The 27,655-nt window shown below is 45.5% G+C and overlaps 1 protein-coding gene across 4 annotated transcripts in view; it reads left to right on the top strand.

Annotated features, from left to right (window-relative positions):
• PRSS12 (serine protease 12) overlaps positions 1-27,655 on the top strand; it is a 363,418-nt gene that overhangs the window by 175,517 nt on the left and 160,246 nt on the right. For all 4 annotated transcript variants that reach the window (XM_063920221.1, XM_063920220.1, XM_063920222.1 and 1 more), the window contains 2 exons: positions 2,075-2,216; positions 12,443-12,639. In XM_063920221.1, the coding sequence (XP_063776291.1) occupies positions 2,075-2,216; positions 12,443-12,639 (339 nt within the window). The remainder of the gene's footprint in view (positions 1-2,074; positions 2,217-12,442; positions 12,640-27,655) is intronic.

Below are 27,655 nucleotides of genomic sequence, written 5' to 3'. Positions count from 1 at the left end.
AATTTCTTTTCATCACCTCCCGAGCAGATGAAAAGGTGTGGAAAATCCCTATTTTAAAGGTAAAAATGTTAGGATTTGGTTTAGAACCCCTGGACTAATGACTAATTAGGCACTTAGAAGTTTTTCATTATTTTTAGTTGCCCAATAATGGCATGCCATTTTTGGGGTGGAGAATGCAAAATGCAGGAAAGTAAGGTATGGGACAGGTATATTTGGATGATTTATGAGTGGGACAAGTGTTTTTAGGCTTGCAGGTGGGAGTAATTCTTTTGGGAAGTTTTTTAAAGTAGTTTAAATGAACTCAAATATATACTTCTATTTATTTTTATGTACCACTGATTTAAATTAAGCACTTATTTTGCTGACGAACACATGCTTTCTATAATTTTTTCACTTTCTTTTGAAAAATGCATATAACAACCATTTGACCCAATTTAAGCACTTCAAATATTTTTAGAATGGCCACTAATACACTTTTTTACTGTTATCCTTTATTAACTTGCCTTTTTTGGGGGTACAGGAAGATTTCCCCATTTTTCCTTCACTTTTCTCTGGTTTTGCCAGCAAGAATTATCACGTGAATTCCGTTTTTGCACATTTACAATTGGATATGTCAGAAAACTTGAGCGCACATACTGGCGAAAAAACGGTTTCATGGAATTTTTTTGTATGAAAAGTTAATCCACAATAAATGAGTGTCTATTTGAGGAGAATTGAATACCCCCACTATGTTTACTGATTCCTGGCATAAGCAGATTTGTGTAAGCTATCTCTCTGAGACCCGATCATTAGGATTTGTCAAGTCTTACATTTATTTATCATGTGCTACAAATTAGAAAGGTAGGTTGGATACACATTATAAGATTATCTGTCTAATCTTTCTGCTTGGAGCAATGACAATCAACCATTTGCTCCCAAAAGCTGGAAAATGGGCAAAAATGGTCCTTTGGATAAATCGGTACAATCAAATGGATTTAACCAATTTGTCAGAATGTCCATTTTTGTCTGTTTTACAGTGTTTTGGGAGCAAATGGTCAATTGCCATTTGCTCCCATACATTACAATATTTTCATTCCAACCACAAAGACTGGACAGATAACCTTATAGTGTGTATCCAGCTTTAGAACCTTCATCATCATACTCTAGCATAATTTAGAAGTACTCTTATGTAGTACCCCATGCATATTGGAAGTAACTAAACCAATTTAGAGCTTTTTTCCTCTTACTACAAAAATAAAAGCATGCAATATACAAATTACTTGGTAAAAAAAGGTAAACCTTTTCCAAATGCAATGATGCAAATGACTATTGTTATAACTGGGGTACACATAATATATATTCATCTACAGTTGTGGATATTAACAGGTTATTTCAAATATAGTCAAATGTAAATTGTCATACTATATGTAGTACAGTATCTCTTACATATTGCAGTTTTGCTGTATTTGTGAAGTTACTGGACAGATTAAACCATAAATCCATATGCCTTAACAATTTCATCATGGCAAATGCTCTTATTGATATATATGCCTGCAAGGTGACTCCTGATTGGACAGGGGCATGCTGATGAAAGCACCTTATCCAGTTCACTTGGTGACAGGAAGTCCCACACCCTTTAGTTATCATTAAGTGAGCATTATATGGCTGTTATCATCCAGATTAAGCACATGGCATCAAGTCATGCCAATCCCTTCCTTTCAAAGTGTTAAAAAGAAGATATATTTCATATAATAATTTAATCTCAGCAATTATTTTTTTATTTTTTTATTTATTTATTTGTTTGCACTTGGCTATATGATTTTCAAACCATCCTGACAGTGAAGAGCTGTCTACAAATACTAAGGGGTATATTTACTAAAGTGCGGGTTTATAAAGGTGGAGATATTGCCCATATCAACTAATCAGAATTATCTTCCAGAAGGTGCTAAATAAACGATAAGTAGAATCTGATTGGTTGCTATGAGCAACATCTCCACTTCTATAAACCTGCACTTTAGTAAATATACCCCTAGGTCTGTGTTATTCTAATGGGTTGTAGTGATTATTCTGTTTACATATTTTTCTTTTCCTGCAGATGGTTCTGTTAGACTAGCAAGTGGTAAAGGTAGCCATGAAGGACGCCTGGAAGTATTCCACAAGTCACAGTGGGGAACGGTATGTGATGACGGGTGGACGGACTTGAACACACAAGTTGTGTGCCGCCAACTTGGATTTAAGTAAGGTTCATTTAATTTTCATTATTTAAAGACAAGGATTGAAGATTAGCCCTTTTACTGGTCCTAAATATCAGCTACATCAGTCTGGCAGATCATAGGCACCACAAATGTAGTGGTGTCTATGCCAGAGGTTCTCAAACGCGGTCCACAAGATACCCCAACTGTCCAGGTTTTAAGTATATCCATGCTTGGCCACAGGTGACTTAATTATAACATCAGCCAATTTGATTTAACTATCAGTATGGAGCCATGGATATACCTAAAACCTGGACTGTTGGAGTGCCTTGAGGACAGCGTTTGAGAACCTCTGGTATATGCAAAGAAAGGCAGTAGTTACACAGGATGATGGACACCAAAATATTTCTCTTACGTCCTAGAGGATGCTGGGGACTCCGTAAGGACCATGGGGATAGACGGGCTCCGCAGGAGACATGGGCACTTTAAGAAAGACTTTAGGTATGGGTGTGTACTGGCTCCTCCCTCTATGCCCCTCCTCCAGACCTCAGTTTGACACTGTGCCCAGTGGAGACTGGGTGCATTACAGGGATTTAATTTAATTTAATTTAAGTTAATTTATTATTTTCAGGGAGCCTGCTGGCAACAGACTCCCTGCATCGAGGGACTGAGGAGAGAGAAACAGACTTACTTCTGTGAGTTTCAAGGCTCAGTTTCTTAGGCTACTGGACACCATTATCTCCAGAACGATTGGTACGCAGGTCTCTCCCTCGCCGTCCGTCCCAGAGCCGCGCCGCCGTCCTCCTCGCAGAGCTGGAAGATAGAAGCCGGGTGAGTATGAGAAGAAAAGAAGACTTCAGAGGCGGCAGAAGACTTCTTGATCTTCACAGAGGTAACGCACAGCAGCATATAAACCTCTCCTTTGGCAAAATTACATATATACATGTACAGCTGGGCACTGTACATGTATATAAAGAGCCCCCGCCAGTTTTTTAAGAATTTTGAGCGGGACAGAAGCCCACCGCCGAGGGGGCGGGGCTTCTCCCTCAGCACTCACCAGCGCCATTTTCTCTACAGCACAGCGCTGAGAGGAAGCTCCCTGGACTCTCCCCTGCTTACGGTGACAGAGGGTTTTCAAGAGGGGGGGGGGCACATAATTGGCGCATATACATATAAAAAGGCGCTACTGGGTAAACATTTGGTGTTTTTTACTGGGTCATATAGCGCTGGGGTGTGTGCTGGCATACTCTCTCTCTGTCTCTCCAAAGGGCCTGTGGGGAACCTGTCTTCAGATAAGAGGTTCCCTGTGTGTGTGGTGTGTCGGTACGCGTGTGTCGACAAGTCTGAGGTGGAAGGCTCGCCTAGGGAGGAGGGGGAGCGTATGAATGTGAGGTCTCCGTCGGCAGTGCCGACACCTGACTGGATGGATATGTGGAATGTTTTAAGTGCTAATGTCAATTTATTGCACAAAAGATTAGACAAAGCTGAAGCTAGGGAACAGTCAGGGAGTCAACCCATGTCTGTCCCTATGTCGACGGGACCTTCGGGGTCTCAAAAGCGCCCACTATCCCAAATAGGAGACGCAGATACCGACACGGATTCTGACTCCAGTGTCGACTACGATGATGCAAAGTTACAGCCAAAAGTGGCTAAATGTATTCGTTATATGATTATTGCAATAAAAGAGGTTTTGCATATCACAGAGGAACCCCCTGTCCCTGACACGAGGGTACACATGTATAAGGGAAAGAAACCTGAGGTAACTTTTCCCTCCTCACATGAGTTGAACGAATTATGTGAAAAAGCTTGGGAATCTCCAGACAAAAAACTGCAGATTCCCAAAAGGATTCTTATGGCGTATCCTTTCCCGCCAATGGACAGGATACGTTGGGAATCCTCCCCTAGGGTAGACAAAGCATTGACACGCTTATCAAAAAAGATAGCGCTGCCATCCCAAGATACGGCTACCCTCAAGGATCCTGCTGACCGCAAGCAGGAGGTTACCTTGAAGTCCATTTACACACATTCTGGTACGTTACTCAGACCGGCTATTGCGTCGGCCTGGGTTTGTAGCGCTGTAGCAGCATGGACAGATTCCTTATCAGTGGAAATTGAGACCCTAGATAAGGATACCATTTTATTGACCCTAGGGCATATAAAAGATGCTGTCTTATATATGAGAGATGCTCAGAGAGACATTAGTCTACTGGGTTCCAGAATAAACGCTATGTCTATTTCTGCTAGGCGAGTCTTATGGACCCGGCAGTGGACAGGTGATGCCGACTCAAAGAGGCATATGGAGGTTTTGCCTTACAAGGGTGAGGAATTGTTTGGGGAAGGTCTCTCGGACCTCGTCTCCACAGCTACGGCAGGTAAATCGAATTTTTTGCCTTATGTTCCCTCACAGCCTAAGAAAGCGCCACATTATCAAATGCAGTCATTTCGGTCAAATAAAAGCAAAAGAGTACGTGGATCGTCCTTTCTTGCCAGAGGTCAGGGCAGAGGAAAAAAGCTGCACAACACAGCTAGTTCCCAGAAACAGAAGTCCTCCCCGGCCTCTGCAAAATCTACCGCATGACGCCGGGGCTCCGCTGAGAGAGTCCGCCCTAATGGGGGCACGTCTTCGACTTTTCAACCACATCTGGGTTCACTCACAGGTGGATCCCTGGGCAATGGAAATTGTTTCTCAGGGATACAAGCTGGAATTCGAAGAGGTGCCTCCTCGCCGGTTTTTCAAATCGGCTCTACCGACTTCTCCCCTAGAAAGGGAGATAGTGATAAATGCTATTCACAAATTGTGTCTTCAACAAGTGGTGGTCGAGGTTCCCCTGCTTCAAAGTGGGAAGGGATACTACTCAACTCTGTTTGTAGTCCTGAAACCGGACGGTTCGGTCAGACCCATTTTGAATTTAAAATCCCTGACCCTATACTTAAAACAGTTCAAGTTCAAGATGGAATCGCTCAGAGCGGTCATCGCCAGCCTGGAAGGTGGGGATTTTATGGTATCTCTGGACATAAAGGATGCATACCTTCATGTTCCAATTTATCCACCTCACCAGGTGTACCTGAGATTTGCGGTACAGGATTGTCATTACCAATTTCAGACGTTGCCGTTTGGGCTTTCCACGGCCCCGAGGATTTTCACCAAGGTAATGGCGGAAATGATGGTGCTCCTGTGCAAGCAGGGTGTCACAATTATCCCATACTTGGACGATCTCCTCATAAAAGCGAGATCACGAGAGAAGTTACTGAACAGTGTGTCACTTTCACTGAAGGTGTTACAGCAACACGGCTGGATTCTCAATATCCCGAAGTCGCAGCTGGTTCCTACGACTCGTCTGACCTTATTGGGCATGATTCTGGACACAGACCAGAAAAGGGTTTTTCTTCTGATAGAAAAAGCTCAGGAACTCATGACTGTAGTCAAGAACCTATTGAAGCCAAAACAAGTGTCAGTACATCATTGCACTCAAGTCCTGGGAAAGATGATGGCAACATACGAAGCCATTCCCTTCGGCAGGTTCAATGCAAGGACTTTCCAATGGGACCTATTGGACAAGTGGCCCGGGTCACATCTACAAATTCATCAGCTGATCACCCTGTCCCCCAGAGCCAGGGTATCTCTCCTGTGGTGGCTGCAGAGTGCTCACCTTTTAGAAGGCCGCAGGTTCGGCATTCAGGACTGGATCCTGATGACCACGGACGCAAGCCTCAGAGGGTGGGGAGCAGTCACACAGGGAAGAAACTTCCAAGGACTTTGGACAAGTCAAGAGACTTGTCTTCATATCAACATCCTGGAACTGAGGGCCATATGCAACGCCCTATGTCAAGCGGAGAACTTACTTTCGCGACCAACCAGTTCTGATCCAGTCAGACAACATCACCGCAGTGGCTCATGTAAACAGCCAAGGCGGCACAAGGAGCAGAGTGGCAATGGCGGAAGCCACCAGGATTCTTCGCTGGGCGGAAAATCATGTAAGCGCACTGTCAGCAGTGTTCATTCCGGGCGTGGACAACTGGGAAGCAGACTTCCTCAGCAGACACGACCTGCATCCAGGAGAGTGGGGACTTCATCAGGAAGTCTTCACACAGATTGCAAGTCAGTGGGGACTGCCCCAGATAGACATGATGGCGTCCCGCCTCAACAAAAAGCTACAGAGGTATTGCGCCAGATCAAAAGACCCTCAGGCGGTAGCAGTAGACGCCCTAGTGACACCGTGGGTGTTCCAGTCGGTCTATGTGTTTCCTCCTCTTCCTCTCATACCCAAGGTGTTGAGAATAATAAGAAAAAGAGGAGTGAGAACAATTCTCATTGTTCCAGATTGGCCACGAAGGGCCTGGTATCCGGATCTGCTGGAAATGCTTACGGGAGATCCGTGGCCTCTTCCTCTGCGACAGGACCTGTTGCAACAGGGGCCCTGTCTGTTCCAAGACTTGCCGCGGCTGCGTTTGACGGCATGGCGGTTGAACGCCGGATCCTAGCGGAAAAGGGCATTCCGGATGAGGTCATTCCTACTGATAAAGGCTAGGAAGGACGTGACAGCTAAACATTATCACCGGATATGGCGAAAATATGTTTCTTGGTGTGAGGCCAGGAATGCTCCGATGGAAGAATTCCATCTGGGCCGTTTCCTTCACTTCCTACAGACTGGAGTGATTTTGGGCCTAAAATTAGGCTCCATTAAGGTTCAGATTTCGGCCTTATCCATTTTCTTTCAAAAATAATTGGCTTCTCTCCCAGAAGTACAGACTTTTGTGAAGGGAGTGCTGCATATTCAGCCTCCTTTTATACCTCCGGTGGCGCCTTGGGACCTTAACGTGGTGTTGAGTTTCCTTCAGTCGCACTGGTTTGAACCACTTCAAACGGTGGAGTTAAAATATCTCACTTGGAAGGTGGTCATGTTGTTAGCCTTGGCTTCGGCTAGGCGAGTGTCAGAATTGGTGGAATTGTCTCATAAAAGCCCCTATCTGGTTTTCCATATGGATAGGGCGGAATTGCGGACCCGTCCTCAGTTCTTGCCTAAGGTGGTGTCATCTTTTCATATGAACCAACCTATTGTGGTGCCTGTGGTTACGCGAGACTTGGAGGATTCCGAGTCCCTTGATGTAGTCAGGGCTTTGAAAATTTACGTGGCCAGAACGGCTAGAGTCAGAAAAACAGAAGCACTGTTTGTCCTATATGCAGCCAACAAGGTTGGCGCCCCTGCTTCAAAGCAGACTATTGCTCGCTGGATCTGTAACACGATTCAGCAGACGCATTCTACGGCTGGATTGCCGTTACCAAAATCGGTCAAGGCCCATTCCACTAGGAAGGTGGGCTTGTCTTGGGCGGCTGCCCGAGGGGTTTCGGCACTACAACTGTGCCGAGCTGCTACTTGGTTGGGTTCAAACACCTTTGCAAAGTTCTATAAGTTTGAGCAAACAGGAGGTCCTCATCAGCCAGGTTATCAATCGGTGTTGCAGAGTCATCCGCACTCTGCTGCCCATTTGGGAGCTTTGGTATAATCCCCATGGTCCTTACGGAGTCCCCAGCATCCTCTAGGACGTAAGAGAAAATACGATTTTAAACCTACCGGTAAATCTTTTTCTCGTAGTCCGTAGAGGATGCTGGGCGCCCGTCCCAAGTGCGGACTACTTCTGCGAGACTTGTATATAGTTTTGCTTACATAAGGGTTATGTTATAGTTTCATCAGTTTTGGACTGATGCTACGTTGTTTTTTTTTTATACTGTTAACTGTTTAATGGATACACAAGTTATAGGGTGTGATTGGTGTGGCTGGTATGAATCTTGCCCTTGGATTAACAAAAATCCTTTCCTCGTACTGTCCGTCTCCTCTGGGCACAGTTTCTCTAACTGAGGTCTGGAGGAGGGGCATAGAGGGAGGAGCCAGTGCACACCCATACCTAAAGTCTTTCTTAAAGTGCCCATGTCTCCTGCGGAGCCCGTCTATCCCCATGGTCCTTACGGAGTCCCCAGCATCCTCTACGGACTACGAGAAAAAGATTTACCGGTAGGTTTAAAATCTTATTTTCTTGATGCTTCTTAATTTTTTTGTTTGTTATTATTTTGTTTATCATTGACTTTATTGATTTATATAAGTAGAGTACTGAAGAATTGGTCTGCAGAACAGTAACTGCTACTTTAGTGTCCTGTGTGAGCTTCCTGTGTATCGGACATCTTGTTGGTCAACAGCTATCAGAAATCACAAACAAGGAAACATGCACAATTAGGTTTCCACTCGTGAATTTGTCGGAAAGAACACTTAGCATGCAATTTAATGACTGTGTTAAGCACTTTATATCTAGTTAGATTGCTCCTTCACTACCATGTACATTTTTTAAGTTTTAGTATTATTTTATTTTCTGTATAGTAAAATAAATATGTGTTAACTATAATATTATTATATATAAAAGTAAGTGGAATGATATTTAAGAATTTTTTTTTTCACTATTAGAAGTATCCTGCAAAATTGACTTTGCTCCTTTTTCTGTTTTTGCAGGGTTACTAGGTCGGCCATATATTTATTTTGTATGGCAAAATTCAACCATAAAGATTTTAATTATGTGGCTAGCTAGACATTACAACATTTAAACTCAAAAAGGTGATTTAATTTACTCATAGATTGGTACATTCAGCTATTTTACATGTTAATACGTACTGTCTCAACAATTAATTTATAATGAATGAAAATCACACATTGTTGTCTGTGTTCTACCTATGGATAATGCACATAGGTGCCACCGAGGGCTAACTGGGGTAAACCATTAGTTTCGCTTTCTAAGTGAGGCTATATATTAAGCAGAGGTGTACCCATTTCTTCAGATGGCAAAGTGATATATTGTGAATGCTGTTTGGGAATACTAACAGTTGTTGGATTACTCAATAAAAAAAGGTCAGTTTTTATTTTTCAGGGTGGTAAAGAAACTGGTTTATGATCGGCATAGAACAGTAAAAATGTACTGTAGATGGATTGGCAGAAAATAATATATCAATAACTTCTGTTTCAACACATCTAAGTTAATGGGTTAAACTGTAACAAATGTTCTTCTGGTTACTGTTGTCTCATTAAAATATCATCTTCACTAAATTATTTATTGCTCTGGGGAACGACAATACAACATGTATTGTAACACAAAATGCCAGTGCATGGTGAGTAGAATGATGCTTGTGTAAAACAGAATGTAAAACAAGAGGAATGGTCCTGACTTAATGGTGCAGACGGTAGAGCTCTTACAACAGATGTATTAGAGAACACCACCACCCGCAATGACTGCTGCCATTCATCTACATGAGGCCCAATAGAAGGCTGACATCTGCTTCTTGTTTTTGTATCTTGTCTTTTGGATATATAGACGTGTGTGTGTGTGTGCGCGTGTGTGTGTGTGAATGTATTCATGTGTCTACATCATATACATCTGTTTTCTTTGCCCCTTTGACGCTGAACTTTATTACTGATGAATTAGTAAGAATCCTCTGTAAACATAGAGTAATTTTCAATATATCTGTATTAAAGTAGCCTATCCATAATAATCTACTATGATGTGCAAGTTCTGCATAAATTATGTTATTATACTGTCATAATTATCACAGCCAAGAATAGTATGCCGTACCCTTGCTGTGTGCATAGGTACACCGTTTTGTCATCATTATTTATTTCCTGTATGGCTACTTTAAAGTGCATGAAAAATATGCAACCAGATCTGACTATCAGAATGTTCACTCCAACACAGAGTATTTCACAAGATGAGTGTGCAGAGTTTGTGTAATCTGTCCCATTGAGTGATTATAACTATTTTGCAGAATGCTTGAAACCAGTGGCAGCTTCAGAGGTGGGGCTGCAGCGCAGTCCAAAATTCAAATAGGGGAGACACACCAAATGGCAGTGAGTCAGTTTGAAATAGCAGTTGATGGCAGTTGGTGTGGCTCCCCTATTTGAATTTTGGACTGCCTGCAGCCCCACCTCTGGAGCTGCTACTGCTGGAAATTCCCCCAGGCCATGTAATTTCTTTTGGAACAGTTCCATGGCTCAATTTAGCTTCCATCCTTTGATTGGCTGCCAGTCTTTCACTTAGAACTGTGATGACTGTGTGTGAGAGACAGGCTGGCACCCAGTCAGAGTGCAGGAGCTGGACTGCTGCTGTCTCCCCTCCCTGTCACCATACAGCATTCAACTTCAACCTCCCCCCTTTGCAGCTGCAAATACAATTTGGCCAAGGGCAGAGCTCTTAGGCCCAGGTATCCACAAAGAGGTGTGACTGCGCCCCACATGTTTGGCCATGCCCCCTATTACCAATGCATGATAGATTTCTTGGTGTCCCTGGATTTCATGATAAATATATCTCAAATTACCGCCCCATCTGTGCCTCCGAATTACTTGAGAGGCTGGTTTACAACTGGATCAACAGCTACCTCTCAACTCCATCCTTGATCCTTCTCAATCTGGCCTTTGCTCCCTACACTCCACTAAAACTGCCCTTGTCAAAGTTACAAATGAATTGCTTTTGGCCAAATCCAGGGGTTACTTCTCTCTGCTAATCCTCCTGTACCTCTCTGCTGCCTTTGACCCTGTAGATAATCCTCTCCATAGCCACACTCTCTAGACCGTTGGCCTCTCCAGCATGTCCTTGCCTGGTTCACCTCAAACCTCAGTTACTGCTCCTTCTCAGTGTCTTCCTCCAGCTACAACTCACCCTCTTCTATCCTCCTCCATCCTCGTCATTGGTGTCCCACAGTGCTCTGTCCTGTCCTCCTTTCTTCTCCCTGTACACCTCTTCCCTGGGTGTGCTCATAAGCTCCTGCGGCTTTCAGTACCACCTCTATGCCGACGAAATGCAACTATACCTCTCCTCTCCTGACCTCTCCCTCTCTGTCCTCTCTTGGGTTTCCAACTGTCTCTCCACCATCTCCACCTGGATGTCTCAGTGCTCCCTGAAGCTCAATATGGACAAAACCGAACTTATCATCTTTCCCCCATCCAGGGTCTCCACCCTCCCTAATATCTCTGTCACTATTGACAAGACCATAATCCTTCCTGTTCCCCAACTCCCCTGCTTGAGCATCACTCTTGACTACTCCATCTCCTTTACCCCCCCACGTACGTCTCTGGCTCAATCTTGTCAGTTCCAGCTACGCAACATCAGAGTGCAACTAAACGTATTGTCCTCTTGCTGATAATCTCACAGTTCAATTATTGCAACATTCTTCTCACTGGCCTCCTATGCTCCCATCTGTTCCACTCTGATCTGTTCTCAATTTTGCCACTTGACTTATTTTCCTCTCCCACCACTCTACATCTGCCACTCCTGCACTGGCTCCCATTCCTTACAGAATCCTCTTCAAACTCCTCACCCCATCACGTACAAGGCCCTCTCTAACTCCACTGCTCCCTACATCTCCAACCTCATGTCCCTACATACTCACTCCAGCCCACTCAGGTTGGCCAATGACCGTGGTCTCTCCTCTACCCTGGTCACTGCATCCCATGCGTGAATTTAAGATATTACCTGTGCTACCTCTCTCACTGGAACGAGCTCCCTTGCTCTATTAGACTCTCTCCAACCTTGCAAAGCTTCAACCGTGCATCGAAAACTCACCTGTTCATCAAAGCATACCCTTTGCATAACCTTGTTTCGAGTCCACTCTCCCAACCCACTACCTCATGCCATGGCCATCTATGCCTTGCTTACTTCCTACCATCAGGCTGCCTGTCGCTTGCTCACACCTTATGTCACCTGTCTGTCTCCCCCCACCCCCTAGTTTGTGAGCTGCTTGGACCAGGGCCCTCTTCCCTCCTGTTCCCACAACCCTCTTCCCTCACACTTCAGTTACAGCCTACGTAGCAGATGTCATTCCTGCATCTCCTCTCGCTCATTATTGTTTATCTCTACAAGTGGCTGCCTGCCTCCCAGGAGTATGACGACTACTCCTTTGCTTCCTTTCATCTCAGCTGAAGTGTGCTCTGTTTTTGTTTTCCTGTTATTGTAATGTTAAGTTCTGTGTACCCTGTATTGTTCTAATGTCTGCCATATGTACGCCGCTGCAAAACACTTGTGGCGCCCTATAAATAAAATGTAATAATAATAATAATAATAATAATAAACAAATAGACAAAATATCTGATTTATGTTATAGCCTGATAAATACCTACGGTTAACCTGACTGCATGTTTCTACCAGTTCATCAGTTAATGTGGTGTAATATTTCACAATGTATAAAATTAGTAAGTTAATAGTGTTTTAGATCAAACTTTCCTGTACATTTACTTTCTTAGGTATGGAAAGATCTCTCTGGAAACTAATTTGGAGGAAAGCAGTGGTGTCATCTGGTTGGATGATGTTTCCTGCACAGGCAGGGAGTCCATTCTAATTCATTGCACAAATAAAGACTGGGGCAAGCATGACTGCAGTCATCAGGAGGATGTTCACATAACGTGTCATCCAGACACTGACCTGCACAGGGCTACCATAGGTATGTAAAACAGAACAATTGCATATTGTAACACGATTATTGTAAATAAGGACTCGCAGGCAGGTTTTTCAGTTACAACCACAGTGTCTTTACTCGCATCAGACACTGCACAGACACAGCATACACAGGCTTGAGCCTGGTCACACAGGTACATACAGAAAAATGAAACAAACATAAAAGGTCCTAGCACTTCCCGTGCTCACAAGTCATTCTGCTGCAGTGGCTTACAGCTACAGATGCCATGCTCTCTTGGCACGGCCAATATCCACAGTCCCTGGTGCTATAAACTCAGCACTGCTCACTGGCCTCTAACAGGCATCAGCGCCATGCATTGTGGGTAAATGGGATTTTTAAACCCCTCTCCTGCTCCTGACTTCCTGCTGTCTCTGCGTGAGCTGGTGAACCTGGACCTCTGTTTATCCAGATGCAGCTGTGCCATTCAGAAAGCCTGGAATTATAAACTTCCACTACAGGTGCAGAATGTGCAGGCCTTGTTTTCTTCTCCCTTGGAGGGAGCTTATTCCACCAGACAATGGGGTCATTCCGACCCGATCGCATGCAGTGGTTCTTCGCAGCGGTGCGAACGGGTCAGAACTTGGGCTGCGCGGCGCCCGCATTGCGCATGCGCGTCGTTGCCCAGCGACGGCAGTCACCGGTCAACGAGGCCAGGACCGAAGAAAGTGATCGCAGGCACGATTGCAAGAAGATTGACAGCGGGAAGGAGGATTGAGGCGTCTATTCACCATGTCCCGGGTGTGGTAAGGCAAACACAGGCATGTCCTGGCGTTTGGATGGTGGATGTCTGACGTCACAGCCGGAGCCTTCAGCGCTGGATCTGTCGCACTGGGTAAGTAGGTGCATGGCTGGTCTTGTTCTGCACAAAACTTATTTAGCATAGCAAGGCTGCACAAGCGATCGCAGCCCTGCTATGCTAAAATACACTCCCTCATAGGCGGCGTCAAGTTGATCGCACGAGCAGCAAAAAGTTGCTACATGCGATCAACTCGGAATGACCCCCTATGGGCAATTGTGGTGAGACACAAGCCCTCTCACCACAATATCCTATACATATATAATATTAAGTACATTTATGTATAATGCGCAGCATCTTGAGTCCTGATTTCCCCCTTCAGCATCTCACAGCATGGGAATTTCTGTTTATGAGGAACACATTCACCTCCAGAGATAACAGTAAACCATAACAGATGGAGCCGCGCTCATCTGAGGCGGCTCCATCGCAAACAAGCACTCCCGGCGTGACTAGGCGATCCATTCGCCTAGTCACGCCGGGAGTGCACAGAGATGCTCTCCCATTCATAGAATAGGAGAGCGTCTCCGTCTGGGTGTGCGCGCTCCTGCCCGGATACGCTCTCTCATTCTAGCGAATGGGGCACGTCTCCGTCATGGGCATGTGCACCCAGTTGGAGACGGAGACGCTGAATCCTAGGCATGCCTAGGCGGGCGCACCTAGGCACAGACAGAGCCACGACTAGCGTGGCTCCATCTGTTTTAAAATCACCACATCTGAGAGCAGTTGCAGCCTTTATTTTTTTTATGCCTACAGTATACCTGCACTAACTTCGATCACCAAAATGAAGCAAGTTCCCAAAAATCTGGCTGGTTAGTAGATAGTTGGGAAGTATGATGTATGTATGTATGTATGTATGTATGTATGTATGTATGTATGTATGTATCTATCTATCAGGGACGTGCAGGCTGGGGAGGCAGTGCCTCCCCTGTCATTAATGATTAAAATAATACAAAGAAGATACTTATGACACATATTCTGTGTCATAAGTATCTCCTTTAAATTAATCTAATCATTTCTATACTTAAAATGAGTTTGGGAGGCACCAACAGTGGTGCCTCCCATTGTCAATGGGACAGGGGCAGCAGTGGGGGTCAGGCGGAGGCGGGGCCATGCTACGGGCTGTAAAAGTGCATTGAACCCATGAAAACAAGCCCCTGTCAGTGAGGCCACAGTGATTGGCCAGCGGATCTGTCTCTGGATCCGCTGTGATCACTGTGTGGGCGCGGCGGAGGTGCGGTTGGGGGGATGCGGCGGAGGTGCAGGCGGCGGGACACGGCGGAGGTGATAGCATTAGCGTCAGGCAGGGATCTGCAGAGTTTAGCAGCGGAGCGGTACCATTTTCAAAAATGGCGCCTCAGTGTAATTTTTTAAATTCAAGATGGTTTAGCTGCCAGTGCCTCCCCAGCCACTGACCTCACCGCACATCACTGGTATGTATGTATGTATTTATTTAATTTAATTATGTGTGCCTTCCCCTGTCATTCATTTACCAGTGCTCTTATCCCATACACAACCCTCGCCCACAATTAATTTCTGCCCATCAGCTTTCTCCCTCTGCCTGTAACTAAAGGGGCCCATATATATAGTATTTTCCACATTCTGACGGTGCCAGGGGATCAGAGGATTCCAACATGTTGGACAATCTCGATTCGTCGATTCCGACTTAAAAATCGTCGGCATCTATGAGTCAGGAATTTTTAACATGTTGAATTTCCCCAATTCTCAGATGGATTGCTAACCATCGATCATGTGATTGCAGATCAGATTGGCAGAATGGGGAATAGTGGAGCAGATGTATGTCCCGCATTCTTAACAAGTCATACAGTATATCATCTTCCGTGTCCCATGTAATTAATTCCCCATTCACCATTCTCTACCTTAAATCCCTCATATTGTAATCCTCTCCGCCTACCTTGTATGTCATTAATCCCCTTCACTGTATGTCGGTCTTTCCATCCTCTGCCATTCTTTACCTCGTAGAGCAGGTGGGCAGAGTATGGGGATTTCAGTGTCTCAGTGATGTAATCATTTACTGTAAGTACCATTGTGTGTAATCCAGTGCCATGGTCCCCAAAGGAGGGGAAATGAGAGCTTTGCAGAAAGTAAAATAGCACACACAAGGAATAAGCATCAAATTATGATAATGGGTGGGATGGTTCAAACATCGCATTTTGGATGCGGTACATCCCAACACTTACCACATATACTGCAGCGTTAATATTACTGGTATGAATGGGGAATTGCGATTACAATCACAACGGACTGCTCTTCTGAAACGAGCTGTCCTTTGTGATTATAGGACTTCTACTTTATGGCCAGGAGTTTTTCTGCGCCCATCAGCCAGCACATGTGCGAGCTGGCGGGGAAACTAGGAGTGATCCTATTGGATCCCTCTCGGGGCACAATATGAAAAGAAGCCCATAGACTTAGATTAGGCTGCATCAGCTATAGATGGCATTGCCTCTCGGGTCCAAGCTCTGGATAGTACCACTTTCTGAAATTTGTTACATATGGGAAATGCGACCAGAGCTTCCAAAACAGCAGTTTTCTGGGTTTTGCCTGCATTTTGCTTTTAGTACAGCCTGCTCGATGTGATATAAAGTACGTGCAGCCACCGAGCATATTCTGAATGACTCAGAATAATAAAGAGCAGATATCCACATAATAATGTGGTATAGGCTTACCCCTGACATGGAAAATTCAAAACAAAATAACACATCCTCACTTTCCTGATGTGTGTGGCTGAGTGCGTGTGCATGCCAACTCAGACATAATAATGTACCCAGTCTAACATATATACAAATCAGATGGGATGCGGTCAATTATTTTCCTACAATCAAAATCCCAACGGTCAAAATCCCGACATGGACAAAATACAAAATTTTTAAATGTCGACAGGTCAAAGAGTCGACATGAGTTTTTCATGATTATTTTATTCAAACTGACTTGTTCATACTCTACCATCCCAGTGGACCTGGAGGGGGAACATAATGGTGTGCCGAGCACAACGAGCTATGCGAGGGGACGCGGTACAATTATATGGTGTCCTTGTCGACATACACACACAAAACCAATGAAAACACGTGTCGACTTTTCAACCTGTCGACATTTTAAATGTCGGTATTTTGGTCTTGGCGGTATTTTAAATGTCGGTATTTTGACCTTGTCGGTATTTTAAATGTCGGTATTTTGACCATGTCGGGATTTGAACCTTGTCAGGATTTTGACTGACGGTCAATTGTCAGGATTTTGACCGTCGAGATTTTGATTGTGGGCAGGGCCGTAACTAGGTGTGTGCAGAGGGGGCACCGCACAGAGTGCTGCAGGGTAGGGGGCGCTGTTGGTGGCACTTCTCAATTATCTGTTTTAATTACTTTCACTTGCAGCTTTCCTCCTTTTTGAAGCCCAGCATCTCCTGACCGCCCCCGTCTCCTACCCTGACCCCTTCTGTCACTAACATTCATGAACTCAGCTTGAGATATCTTTGTTATTCAGTCACAATGTCCTTTATTACATTTCAAACCCGGGATTCAAACCCGTTGCCTGTTGCATTGCAGTCAGACAATCTAGTCATTGAGCTATCTGCCCTTGCATAGAAAGGTTAGATAATTCTAAGCTAGAGAATTCTAACTATTTAAAGCTTACCTTGTACTTTGTGAAAAAGTGATCAGCATTGCGGCTGAGCAGATCTATGTAGTGTGCGGCTGCAAGGGATTGGATGTGTGGCTGCACACTACATAGATCTGCTTAATTGTAATGCTGATTATTTTTTTACAAAGTACAAGTAGCTTCATTTAGTATTCATAGTTTTTATGCAGGATCAAATAGCTCAGTGAGTAGGGTGTTTGATTAGAATTCAACAGGTTATAGGTTTGAATCCTGGATATGGCAGTATATTGAAATGTGTTATGTAATAAAGGGTTTTGTAACTGAATAGCAACGAGCTCTCAAGTTAAGTGCATGAATGTGGTATAAAGAGGATTTGTGTAAGAATCCATTTTCTTGCAGTGGTCTATAAATGTGTCTCTCTGGCACAGGGCACCAAAAAGTCTAGTTACAAATCTGATTGTGGGTATTTCATACTAAACCCAATCAGATGGTCTCGAGGGGTTAAATAAATACTAAACTACGTGTTGTAAAGCTATATCACAGACATAATGTTGGTCCTCACTAAAAAATGTTTATTATTATTATTATTATTATTATTATTATTATTATCCTTTATTTATATGGCGCCACAAGGGTTCCGCAGCTTCCAATTACAGAGTACAAATGCACATAAAAAATAGGAAAACAGTGACTTACAGTTGAATACAATATAGGACAAGTACAGGGCAACTAAGCATAACTACACCAGTAAACAGAGGTAAGTTCCAGGTGGTCAAAAAACTGTGGGATCTGGGCAGTTGAGGATTATTAAAGTAAGAAAAGTATAAGCACACGAGGGAAGAGGGCCCTACTCGTGAGAGCTTACATTCTAAGGGGAGGGGTAGACAGACAGGGATGACACAGATGGGGTACATAGAGAGCGTGGAACAGAGGGTTATGTTGAGATTTGGCTAGGTTTGGTAAAGAAATGGGTCTTAAGAGCCCGTTTGAAGTTTTGTAGAGAGGTGGAGAGTCTGAGGGGGAGAGGTAAAGAATTCCAGAGAAAGGGAGCAGCATGTGAAAAATCTTGGAGATAGGAGTGGGAGGAAGTAATCAGAAGACAGGAGAGTCGGCGTGCATTAGCAGAGCGAAGAGGACGGGTGGGAGAGTAAAGGGAGATAAGGTCAGAGATGTAGATGGGAGAGGAGTGGGTGAGGGCTTTGTAAGTGAGTGTGAGAAGTTTGAATTGGATTCTGAAAGGGAAGGGAAGCCAGTGGAGGGCCTGTAGGAGAGGGGAGGTAGACGTAGTGCGTTTGGTGAGGAAGATGAGCCGGTCAGCAGCATTGAGGATAGATTGGAGTGGAGAGAGGTAATTGTCAGGGAGGCCAGTTAAGAGGAGATTACAGTAGTCCAGTCTGGAAATAATCAGTGAGTGAATAATGATCTTAGTGGCATCCTGGGTGAGAAAAGGTCTGATTCTAGAAATGTTTTTGAGATGAAAATGACAGGTTTGTGAGAGGTGCTGAATGTGTGGTTTGAAGGAGAGGGAGGAGTCAAGGATTACGCCAAGACAGCGTACTTGGGGGCTAGGGGATATAGTCGTGCCATCAATGGATAATGAGATTGTGGGAGGTGAGGCTGTGCGGGAGGGTGGGAAGATGATCAGCTCAGTCTTAGACATGTTGAGTTTAAGAAAGCGCTGAGACATCCAGGAAGAGATAGCAGAAAGACAGTTTGAGGTACGAGTGAGGAGAGCCGTGGAGAGATCAGGGGAGGAGAGGTAGATTTGAGTGTCATCAGCATAGAGGTGGTATTGGAAGTTAAAAGAACTAATGAGTTCACCTAAAGAGGACGTATAGAGAGAGAAAAGGAGAGGACCAAGAACAGAGCCTTGGGGGACACCAACAGTTAGTGGAAGTGGGGGGGAGGTAGCATCATGAGAGGAGACAGAGAAGGAACGATCAGAGAGGTAGGAGGACAGCCAGGAGAGGGCAGTATCACGCAGACCAAGAGAGTGAAGGATTTGCAGAAGGAGAGGGTGGTCCACAGTGTCAAAAGCAGCAGAGAGGTCAAGAAGAATAAGCAGAGAGTAGTGGCCCTTAGATTTGGCTGCATGGAGGTCATTGCAGACTTTTGTGAGGGCAGTTTCAGTGGAGTGGAGAGAACGGAAACCAGACTGGAATGGGTCAAGCAGTGAGTGAGAGGAAAGAAAGGCAGTGAGGCGATTATAGACAATACGCTCAAGAAGTTTGGAGGCAAAGGGGAGGAGAGAGATGGGTCGATAGTTGGAGAGAGTGTTAGGATCAAGGGTAGGTTTTTTAAGAATAGGGGAGACAAGAGCATGCTTGAATGCAGAGGGGACAGTGCCTGATGAAAGAGAGAGATTGAGAAGGTGGGCAAGATGGGAACAGGCAGAAGGGGAGAGGTAACGGAGGAGGTGGGAGGGGATAGGGTAGAGCGGGGAGGTTGTGGGGGGGGGAGGAACGGATGAGGGCCATGACTTCCTCGCCAGATACATGGGAGAAAGATGTCAGAGTTGGTAAGAGGGAAGGGGAGGGGTGGCAAGGGATGGGTGGTGGCTGGTTGCTGGTCTGGTGGGAAGTGATATCCTGACGTATGGAGTCAATCTTGGATGTGAAATAAGTGGCAAAGTCAAGAGCAGACAATGAGGAAGGGAGAGGAGGTGGTGGTGGGCAGAGGAGGGAGTTAACAGTGGCAAAGAGGCGCCGGGGGTTGGAAGACTGTGTAGAAATGAGGATTTTGAAGTATGATTGTTTAGCAAGGGAAAGGGCAGTACTGAAGGATGAGAGCATGAATTTGAAATGGAGGAAGTCTGCTTTAGAGCGTGATTTCCTCCACTGTCGCTCGGCAGTGCGTGAGCATTTTTGTAGGTATCTGGTGCATTTGGTGTGCCAGGGTTGAGGTGTTGATCTGCGAGGGTGAATAGTGGTTGGCGGTAGAGATGAGCGCCTGAAATTTTTCGGGTTTTGTGTTTTGGTTTTGGGTTCGGTTCCGCGGCCGTGTTTTGGGTTCGAACGCGTTTTGGCAAAACCTCACCGAATTTTTTTTGTCGGATTCGGGTGTGTTTTGGATTCGGGTGTTTTTTTCAAAAAACACTAAAAAACAGCTTAAATCATAGAATTTGGGGGTCATTTTGATCCCAAAGTATTATTAACCTCAAAAACCATAATTTACACTCATTTTCAGTCTATTCTGAATACCTCACACCTCACAATATTATTTTTAGTCCTAAAATTTGCACCGAGGTCGCTGTGTGAGTAAGATAAGCGACCCTAGTGGCCGACACAAACACCGGGCCCATCTAGGAGTGGCACTGCAGTGTCACGCAGGATGTCCCTTCCAAAAAACCCTCCCCAAACAGCACATGACGCAAAGAAAAAAAGAGGCGCAATGAGGTAGCTGTGTGAGTAAGATTAGCGACCCTAGTGGCCGACACAAACACCGGGCCCATCTAGGAGTGGCATTGCAGTGTCACGCAGGATGGCCCTTCCAAAAAACCCTCCCCAAACAGCACATGACGCAAAGAAAAAAAGAGGCGCAATGAGGTAGCTGTGTGAGTAAGATTAGCGACCCTAGTGGCCGACACAAACACCGGGCCCATCTAGGAGTGGCACTGCAGTGTCACGCAGGATGTCCCTTCCAAAAAACCCTCCCCAAACAGCACATGACGCAAAGAAAAAAAGAGGCGCAATGAGGTAGCTGTGTGAGTAAGATTAGCGACCCTAGTGGCCGACACAAACACCGGGCCCATCTAGGAGTGGCACTGCAGTGTCACGCAGGATGTCCCTTCCAAAAAACCCTCCCCAATCAGCACATGATGCAAAGAAAAAGAAAAGAAAAAAGAGGTGCAAGATGGAATTGTCCTTGGGCCCTCCCACCCACCCTTATGTTGTATAAACAAAACAGGACATGCACACTTTAACCAACCCATCATTTCAGTGACAGGGTCTGCCACACGACTGTGACTGATATGACGGGTTGGTTTGGACCCCCCCCAAAAAAGAAGCAATTAATCTCTCCTTGCACAAACTGGCTCTACAGAGGCAAGATGTCCACCTCATCTTCACCCTCCGATATATCACCGTGTACATCCCCCTCCTCACAGATTATCAATTCGTCCCCACTGGAATCCACCATCTCAGCTCCCTGTGTACTTTGTGGAGGCAATTGCTGCTGGTCAATGTCTCCGCGGAGGAATTGATTATAATTCATTTTAATGAACATCATCTTCTCCACATTTTCTGGATGTAACCTCGTACGCCGATTGCTGACAAGGTGAGCGGCGGCACTAAACACTCTTTCGGAGTACACACTTGTGGGAGGGCAACTTAGGTAGAATAAAGCCAGTTTGTGCAAGGGCCTCCAAATTGCCTCTTTTTCCTGCCAGTATAAGTACGGACTGTGTGACGTGCCTACTTGGATGCGGTCACTCATATAATCCTCCACCATTCTATCAATGTTGAGAGAATCATATGCAGTGACAGTAGACGACATGTCCGTAATCGTTGTCAGGTCCTTCAGTCCGGACCAGATGTCAGCATCAGCAGTCGCTCCAGACTGCCCTGCATCACCGCCAGCGGGTGGGCTCGGAATTCTGAGCCTTTTCCTCGCACCCCCAGTTGCGGGAGAATGTGAAGGAGGAGATGTTGACAGGTCGCGTTCCGCTTGACTTGACAATTTTGTCACCAGCAGGTCTTTCAACCCCAGCAGACCTGTGTCTGCCGGAAAGAGAGATCCAAGGTAGGCTTTAAATCTAGGATCGAGCACGGTGGCCAAAATGTAGTGCTCTGATTTCAACAGATTGACCACCCGTGAATCCTTGTTAAGCGAATTAAGGGCTGCATCCACAAGTCCCACATGCCTAGCGGAATCGCTCCCTTTTAGCTCCTTCTTCAATGCCTCCAGCTTCTTCTGCAAAAGCCTGATGAGGGGAATGACCTGACTCAGGCTGGCAGTGTCTGAACTGACTTCACGTGTGGCAAGTTCAAAGGGCATCAGAACCTTGCACAACGTTGAAATCATTCTCCACTGCACTTGAGACAGGTGCATTCCACCTCCTATATCGTGCTCAATTGTATAGGCTTGAATGGCCTTTTGCTGCTCCTCCAACCTCTGAAGCATATAGAGGGTTGAATTCCACCTCGTTACCACTTCTTGCTTCAGATGATGGCAGGGCAGGTTCAGTAGTTTTTGGTGGTGCTCCAGTCTTCTGTACGTGGTGCCTGTACGCCGAAAGTGTCCCGCAATTTTTCTGGCCACCGACAGCATCTCTTGCACGCCCCTGTCGTTTTTTAAAAAATTCTGCACCACCAAATTCAAGGTATGTGCAAAACATGGGACGTGCTGGAATTTGCCCATATTTAATGCACACACAATATTGCTGGCGTTGTCCGATGCCACAAATCCACAGGAGAGTCCAATTGGGGTAAGCCATTCCGCGATGATCTTCCTCAGTTGCCGTAAGAGGTTTTCAGCTGTGTGCGTATTCTGGAAAGCGGTGATACAAAGCGTAGCCTGCCTAGGAAAGAGTTGGCGTTTGCGAGATGCTGCTACTGGTGCCGCCGCTGCTGTTCTTGCGGCGGGAGTCCATACATCTACCCAGTGGGCTGTCACAGTCATATAGTCCTGACCCTGCCCTGCTCCACTTGTCCACATGTCCGTGGTTAAGTGGACATTGGGTACAACTGCATTTTTTAGGACACTGGTGAGTCTTTTTCTGACGTCCGTGTACATTCTCGGTATCGCCTGCCTAGAGAAGTGGAACCTAGATGGTATTTGGTAACGGGGGCACACTGCCTCAATAAATTGTCTAGTTCCCTGTGAACTAACGGCGGATACCGGACGCACGTCTAACACCAACATAGTTGTCAAGGACTCAGTTATCCGCTTTGCAGTAGGATGACTGCTGTGATATTTCATCTTCCTCGCAAAGGACTGTTGAACAGTCAATTGCTTACTGGAAGTAGTACAAGTGGGCTTACGACTTCCCCTCTGGGATGACCATCGACTCCCAGCGGCAACAACAGCAGCGCCAGCAGCAGTAGGCGTTACACGCAAGGATGCATCGGAGGAATCCCAGGCAGGAGAGGACTCGTCAGAATTGCCAGTGACATGGCCTGCAGGACTATTGGCATTCCTGGGGAAGGAGGAAATTGACACTGAGGGAGTTGGTGGGGTGGTTTGCGTGAGCTTGGTTACAAGAGGAAGGGATTTACTGGTCAGTGGACTGCTTCCGCTGTCACCCAAAGTTTTTGAACTTGTCACTGACTTATTATGAATGCGCTGCAGGTGACGTATAAGGGAGGATGTTCCGAGGTGGTTAACGTCCTTACCCCTACTTATTACAGCTTGACAAAGGGAACACACGGCTTGACACCTGTTGTCCGCATTTCTGGTGAAATACCTCCACACCGAAGAGCTGATTTTTTTGGTATTTTCACCTGGCATGTCAACGGCCATATTCCTCCCACGGACAACAGGTGTCTCCCCGGGTGCCTGACTTAAACAAACCACCTCACCATCAGAATCCTCCTGGTCAATTTCCTCCCCAGCGCCAGCAACACCCATATCCTCCTCATCCTGGTGTACTTCAACACTGACATCTTCAATCTGACTATCAGGAACTGGACTGCGGGTGCTCCTTCCAGCACTTGCAGGGGGCGTGCAAATGGTGGAAGGCGCATGCTCTTCACGTCCAGTGTTGGGAAGGTCAGGCATCGCAACCGACACAATTGGACTCTCCTTGTGGATTTGGGATTTCGAAGAATGCACAGTTCTTTGCTGTGCTGCTTTTGCCAGCTTGAGTCTTTTCATTTTTCTAGCGAGAGGCTGAGTGCTTCCATCCTCATGTGAAGCTGAACCACTAGCCATGAACATAGGCCAGGGCCTTAGCCGTTCCTTGCCACTCCGTGTGGTAAATGGCATATTGGCAAGTTTACGCTTCTCCTCCGACAATTTTATTTTAGGTTTTGGAGTCCTTTTTTTACTGATATTTGGTGTTTTGGATTTGACATGCTCTGTACTATGACATTGGGCATCGGCCTTGGCAGACGACGTTGCTGGCATTTCATCGTCTCGGCCATGACTAGTGGCAGCAGCTTCAGCACGAGGTGGAAGTGGATCTTGATCTTTCCCTAATTTTGGAACCTCAACATTTTTGTTCTCCATATTTTAATAGGCACAACTAAAAGGCACCTCAGGTAAACAATGGAGATGGATGGATTGGATACTAGTATACAATTATGGACGGGCTGCCGAGTGCCGACACAGAGGTAGCCACAGCCGTGAACTACCGCACTGTACTGTGTCTGCTGCTAATATATAGACTGGTTGATAAAGAGATAGTATACTCGTAACTAGTATGTATGTATAAAGAAAGAAAAAAAAACCACGGTTAGGTGGTATATACAATTATGGACGGGCTGCCGAGTGCCGACACAGAGGTAGCCACAGCCGTGAACTACCGCACTGTACTGTGTCTGCTGCTAATATATAGACTGGTTGATAAAGAGATAGTATACTCGTAACTAGTATGTATGTATAAAGAAAGAAAAAAAAACCACGGTTAGGTGGTATATACAATTATGGACGGGCTGCCGAGTGCCGACACAGAGGTAGCCACAGCCGTGAACTACCACACTGTACTGTGTCTGCTGCTAATATATAGACTGGTTGATAAAGAGATAGTATACTCGTAACTAGTATGTATGTATAAAGAAAGAAAAAAAAACCACGGTTAGGTGGTATATACAATTATGGACGGGCTGCCGAGTGCCGACACAGAGGTAGCCACAGCCGTGAACTACCGCACTGTACTGTGTCTGCTGCTAATATATAGACTGGTTGATAAAGAGATAGTATACTCGTAACTAGTATGTATGTATAAAGAAAGAAAAAAAAACCACGGTTAGGTGGTATATACAATTATGGACGGGCTGCCGAGTGCCGACACAGAGGTAGCCACAGCCGTGAACTACCGCACTGTACTGTGTCTGCTGCTAATATAGACTGGTTGATAAAGAGATAGTATACTCGTAACTAGTATGTATGTATAAAGAAAGAAAAAAAAACCACGGTTAGGTGGTATATACAATTATGGACGGGCTGCCGAGTGCCGACACAGAGGTAGCCACAGCCGTGAACTACCGCACTGTACTGTGTCTGCTGCTAATATATAGACTGGTTGATAAAGAGATAGTATACTCGTAACTAGTATGTATGTATAAAGAAAGAAAAAAAAACCACGGTTAGGTGGTATATACAATTATGGACGGGCTGCCGAGTGCCGACACAGAGGTAGCCACAGCCGTGAACTACCGCACTGTACTGTGTCTGCTGCTAATATATAGACTGGTTGATAAAGAGATAGTATACTCGTAACTAGTATGTATGTATAAAGAAAGAAAAAAAAACCACGGTTAGGTGGTATATACAATTATGGACGGGCTGCCGAGTGCCGACACAGAGGTAGCCACAGCCGTGAACTACCGCACTGTACTGTGTCTGCTGCTAATATATAGACTGGTTGATAAAGAGATAGTATACTCGTAACTAGTATGTATGTATAAAGAAAGAAAAAAAAACCACGGTTAGGTGGTATATACAATTATGGACGGGCTGCCGAGTGCCGACACAGAGGTAGCCACAGCCGTGAACTACCGCACTGTACTGTGTCTGCTGCTAATATAGACTGGTTGATAAAGAGATAGTATACTCGTAACTAGTATGTATGTATAAAGAAAGAAAAAAAAACCACGGTTAGGTGGTATATACAATTATGGACGGGCTGCCGAGTGCCGACACAGAGGTAGCCACAGCCGTGAACTACCGCACTGTACTGTGTCTGCTGCTAATATAGACTGGTTGATAAAGAGATAGTATACTACTAATATTATATATACTGGTGGTCAGGTCACTGGTCACTAGTCACACTGGCAGTGGCACTCCTGCAGCAAAAGTGTGCACTGTTTAATTTTAATATAATATTATGTACTCCTGGCTCCTGCTATAACCTATAACTGGCACTGCAGTAGTGCTCCCCAGTCTCCCCCACAATTATAAGCTGTGTGAGCTGAGCAGTCAGACAGATATATAATATATATAGATGATGCAGCACACTGGCCTGAGCCTGAGCAGTGCACACAGATATGGTATGTGACTGACTGAGTCACTGTGTGTATCGCTTTTTTCAGGCAGAGAACGGATATATTAAATAAACTGCACTGTGTGTCTGGTGGTCACTCACTATATAATATATTATGTACTCCTGGCTCCTGCTATAACCTATAACTGGCACTGCAGTAGTGCTCCCCAGTCTCCCCCACAATTATAAGCTGTGTGAGCTGAGCAGTCAGACAGATATATATAATATTATATATAGATAATAGATGATGCAGCACACTGGCCTGAGCCTGAGCAGTGCACACAGATATGGTATGTGACTGAGTCACTGTGTGCTGTGTATCGCTTTTTTCAGGCAGAGAACGGATTATAAAGTAAACTGCACTGTCCTCACTAGTAAACTCTCTCCACTCAGTCTCTACACTTCTACAGTAACAGTACTCCTCCTAGTCAGCTCCAGTAAATCTCTCTCAGTCTCTTATAATCTAAATGGAGAGGACGCCAGCCACGTCCTCTCCCTATCAATCTCAATGCACGTGTGAAAATGGCGGCGACGCGCGGCTCCTTATATAGAATCCGAGTCTCGCGATAGAATCCGAGCCTCGCGAGAATCCGACAGCGTCATGATGACGTTCGGGCGCGCTCGGGTTAACCGAGCAAGGCGGGAAGATCCGAGTCGCTCGGACCCGTGAAAAAAAACATGAAGTTCTGGCGGGTTCGGATTCAGAGAAACCGAACCCGCTCATCTCTAGTTGGCGGAGCAACAGAGTCAAGGGCAGAAGTAAGAGATGCATTGTATAGGGATGTGGCTTGTTCAGGGCATGTGAGAGAGAGAAGAGGAGAGAGAAGGGAGTCAAACAGGGAGGATAGGGCTGAGGTGTCAATAGCCTCAATGTTACGCTTCGTGATGGTAGCCTTAGGAGGGAGAGATGGGGAAGCAGAGATAGATAAGTTGAAAGAGAGCAAGTGGTGGTCAGAGAGGGGAAAAGGGGAATTGGAGAAATCAGAAATATCACAGCGGTGAGTGAAAACCAGATCCAGTGAGCTCCCGTTCACATGGGAGGGTGAGGTGGTCCACTGGGAGAGACCAAGTGAAGAGGTGAGGTTAAGGAGTTTAGAGGCAGGTGATTTTGTGGGGTTATCGATAGGGATGTTGAAATCACCTAGAATAATGGAGGGAATGTCAGAAGAGAGGAAGTGAGGTAGCCAGGAAGCAAAGTTGTCGAGGAATTTGGAGGAAATGCCAGGTGGACGGTAAATTACAGCAACTCGAAGATTAGTAGGTTGGTAGAGGCGTAATGCATGGACCTCAAATGTAGAGAATGTAAGAGAAGGTTCTGGAGCTATAAGTTGGTATGTGTAGCTTGAGGGTAAAAGGATCCCAACACCACCCCCATGGCGACCCCCGGGTCGGGGTGTGTGTGAGAATGTGAGGCCCCCAGCAGAGAGAGCAGCAGGAGAAGTGGTGTCATGAGG

This window comes from Pseudophryne corroboree, chromosome 1 (genome assembly GCF_028390025.1).
Source record: "Pseudophryne corroboree isolate aPseCor3 chromosome 1, aPseCor3.hap2, whole genome shotgun sequence".
In the NCBI taxonomy this organism is placed as follows: Eukaryota; Metazoa; Chordata; class Amphibia; order Anura; family Myobatrachidae; genus Pseudophryne; species Pseudophryne corroboree.
Note: the sequence above shows the minus strand (reverse complement) of the source record. Positions and strands in the feature narration are given on the sequence as shown.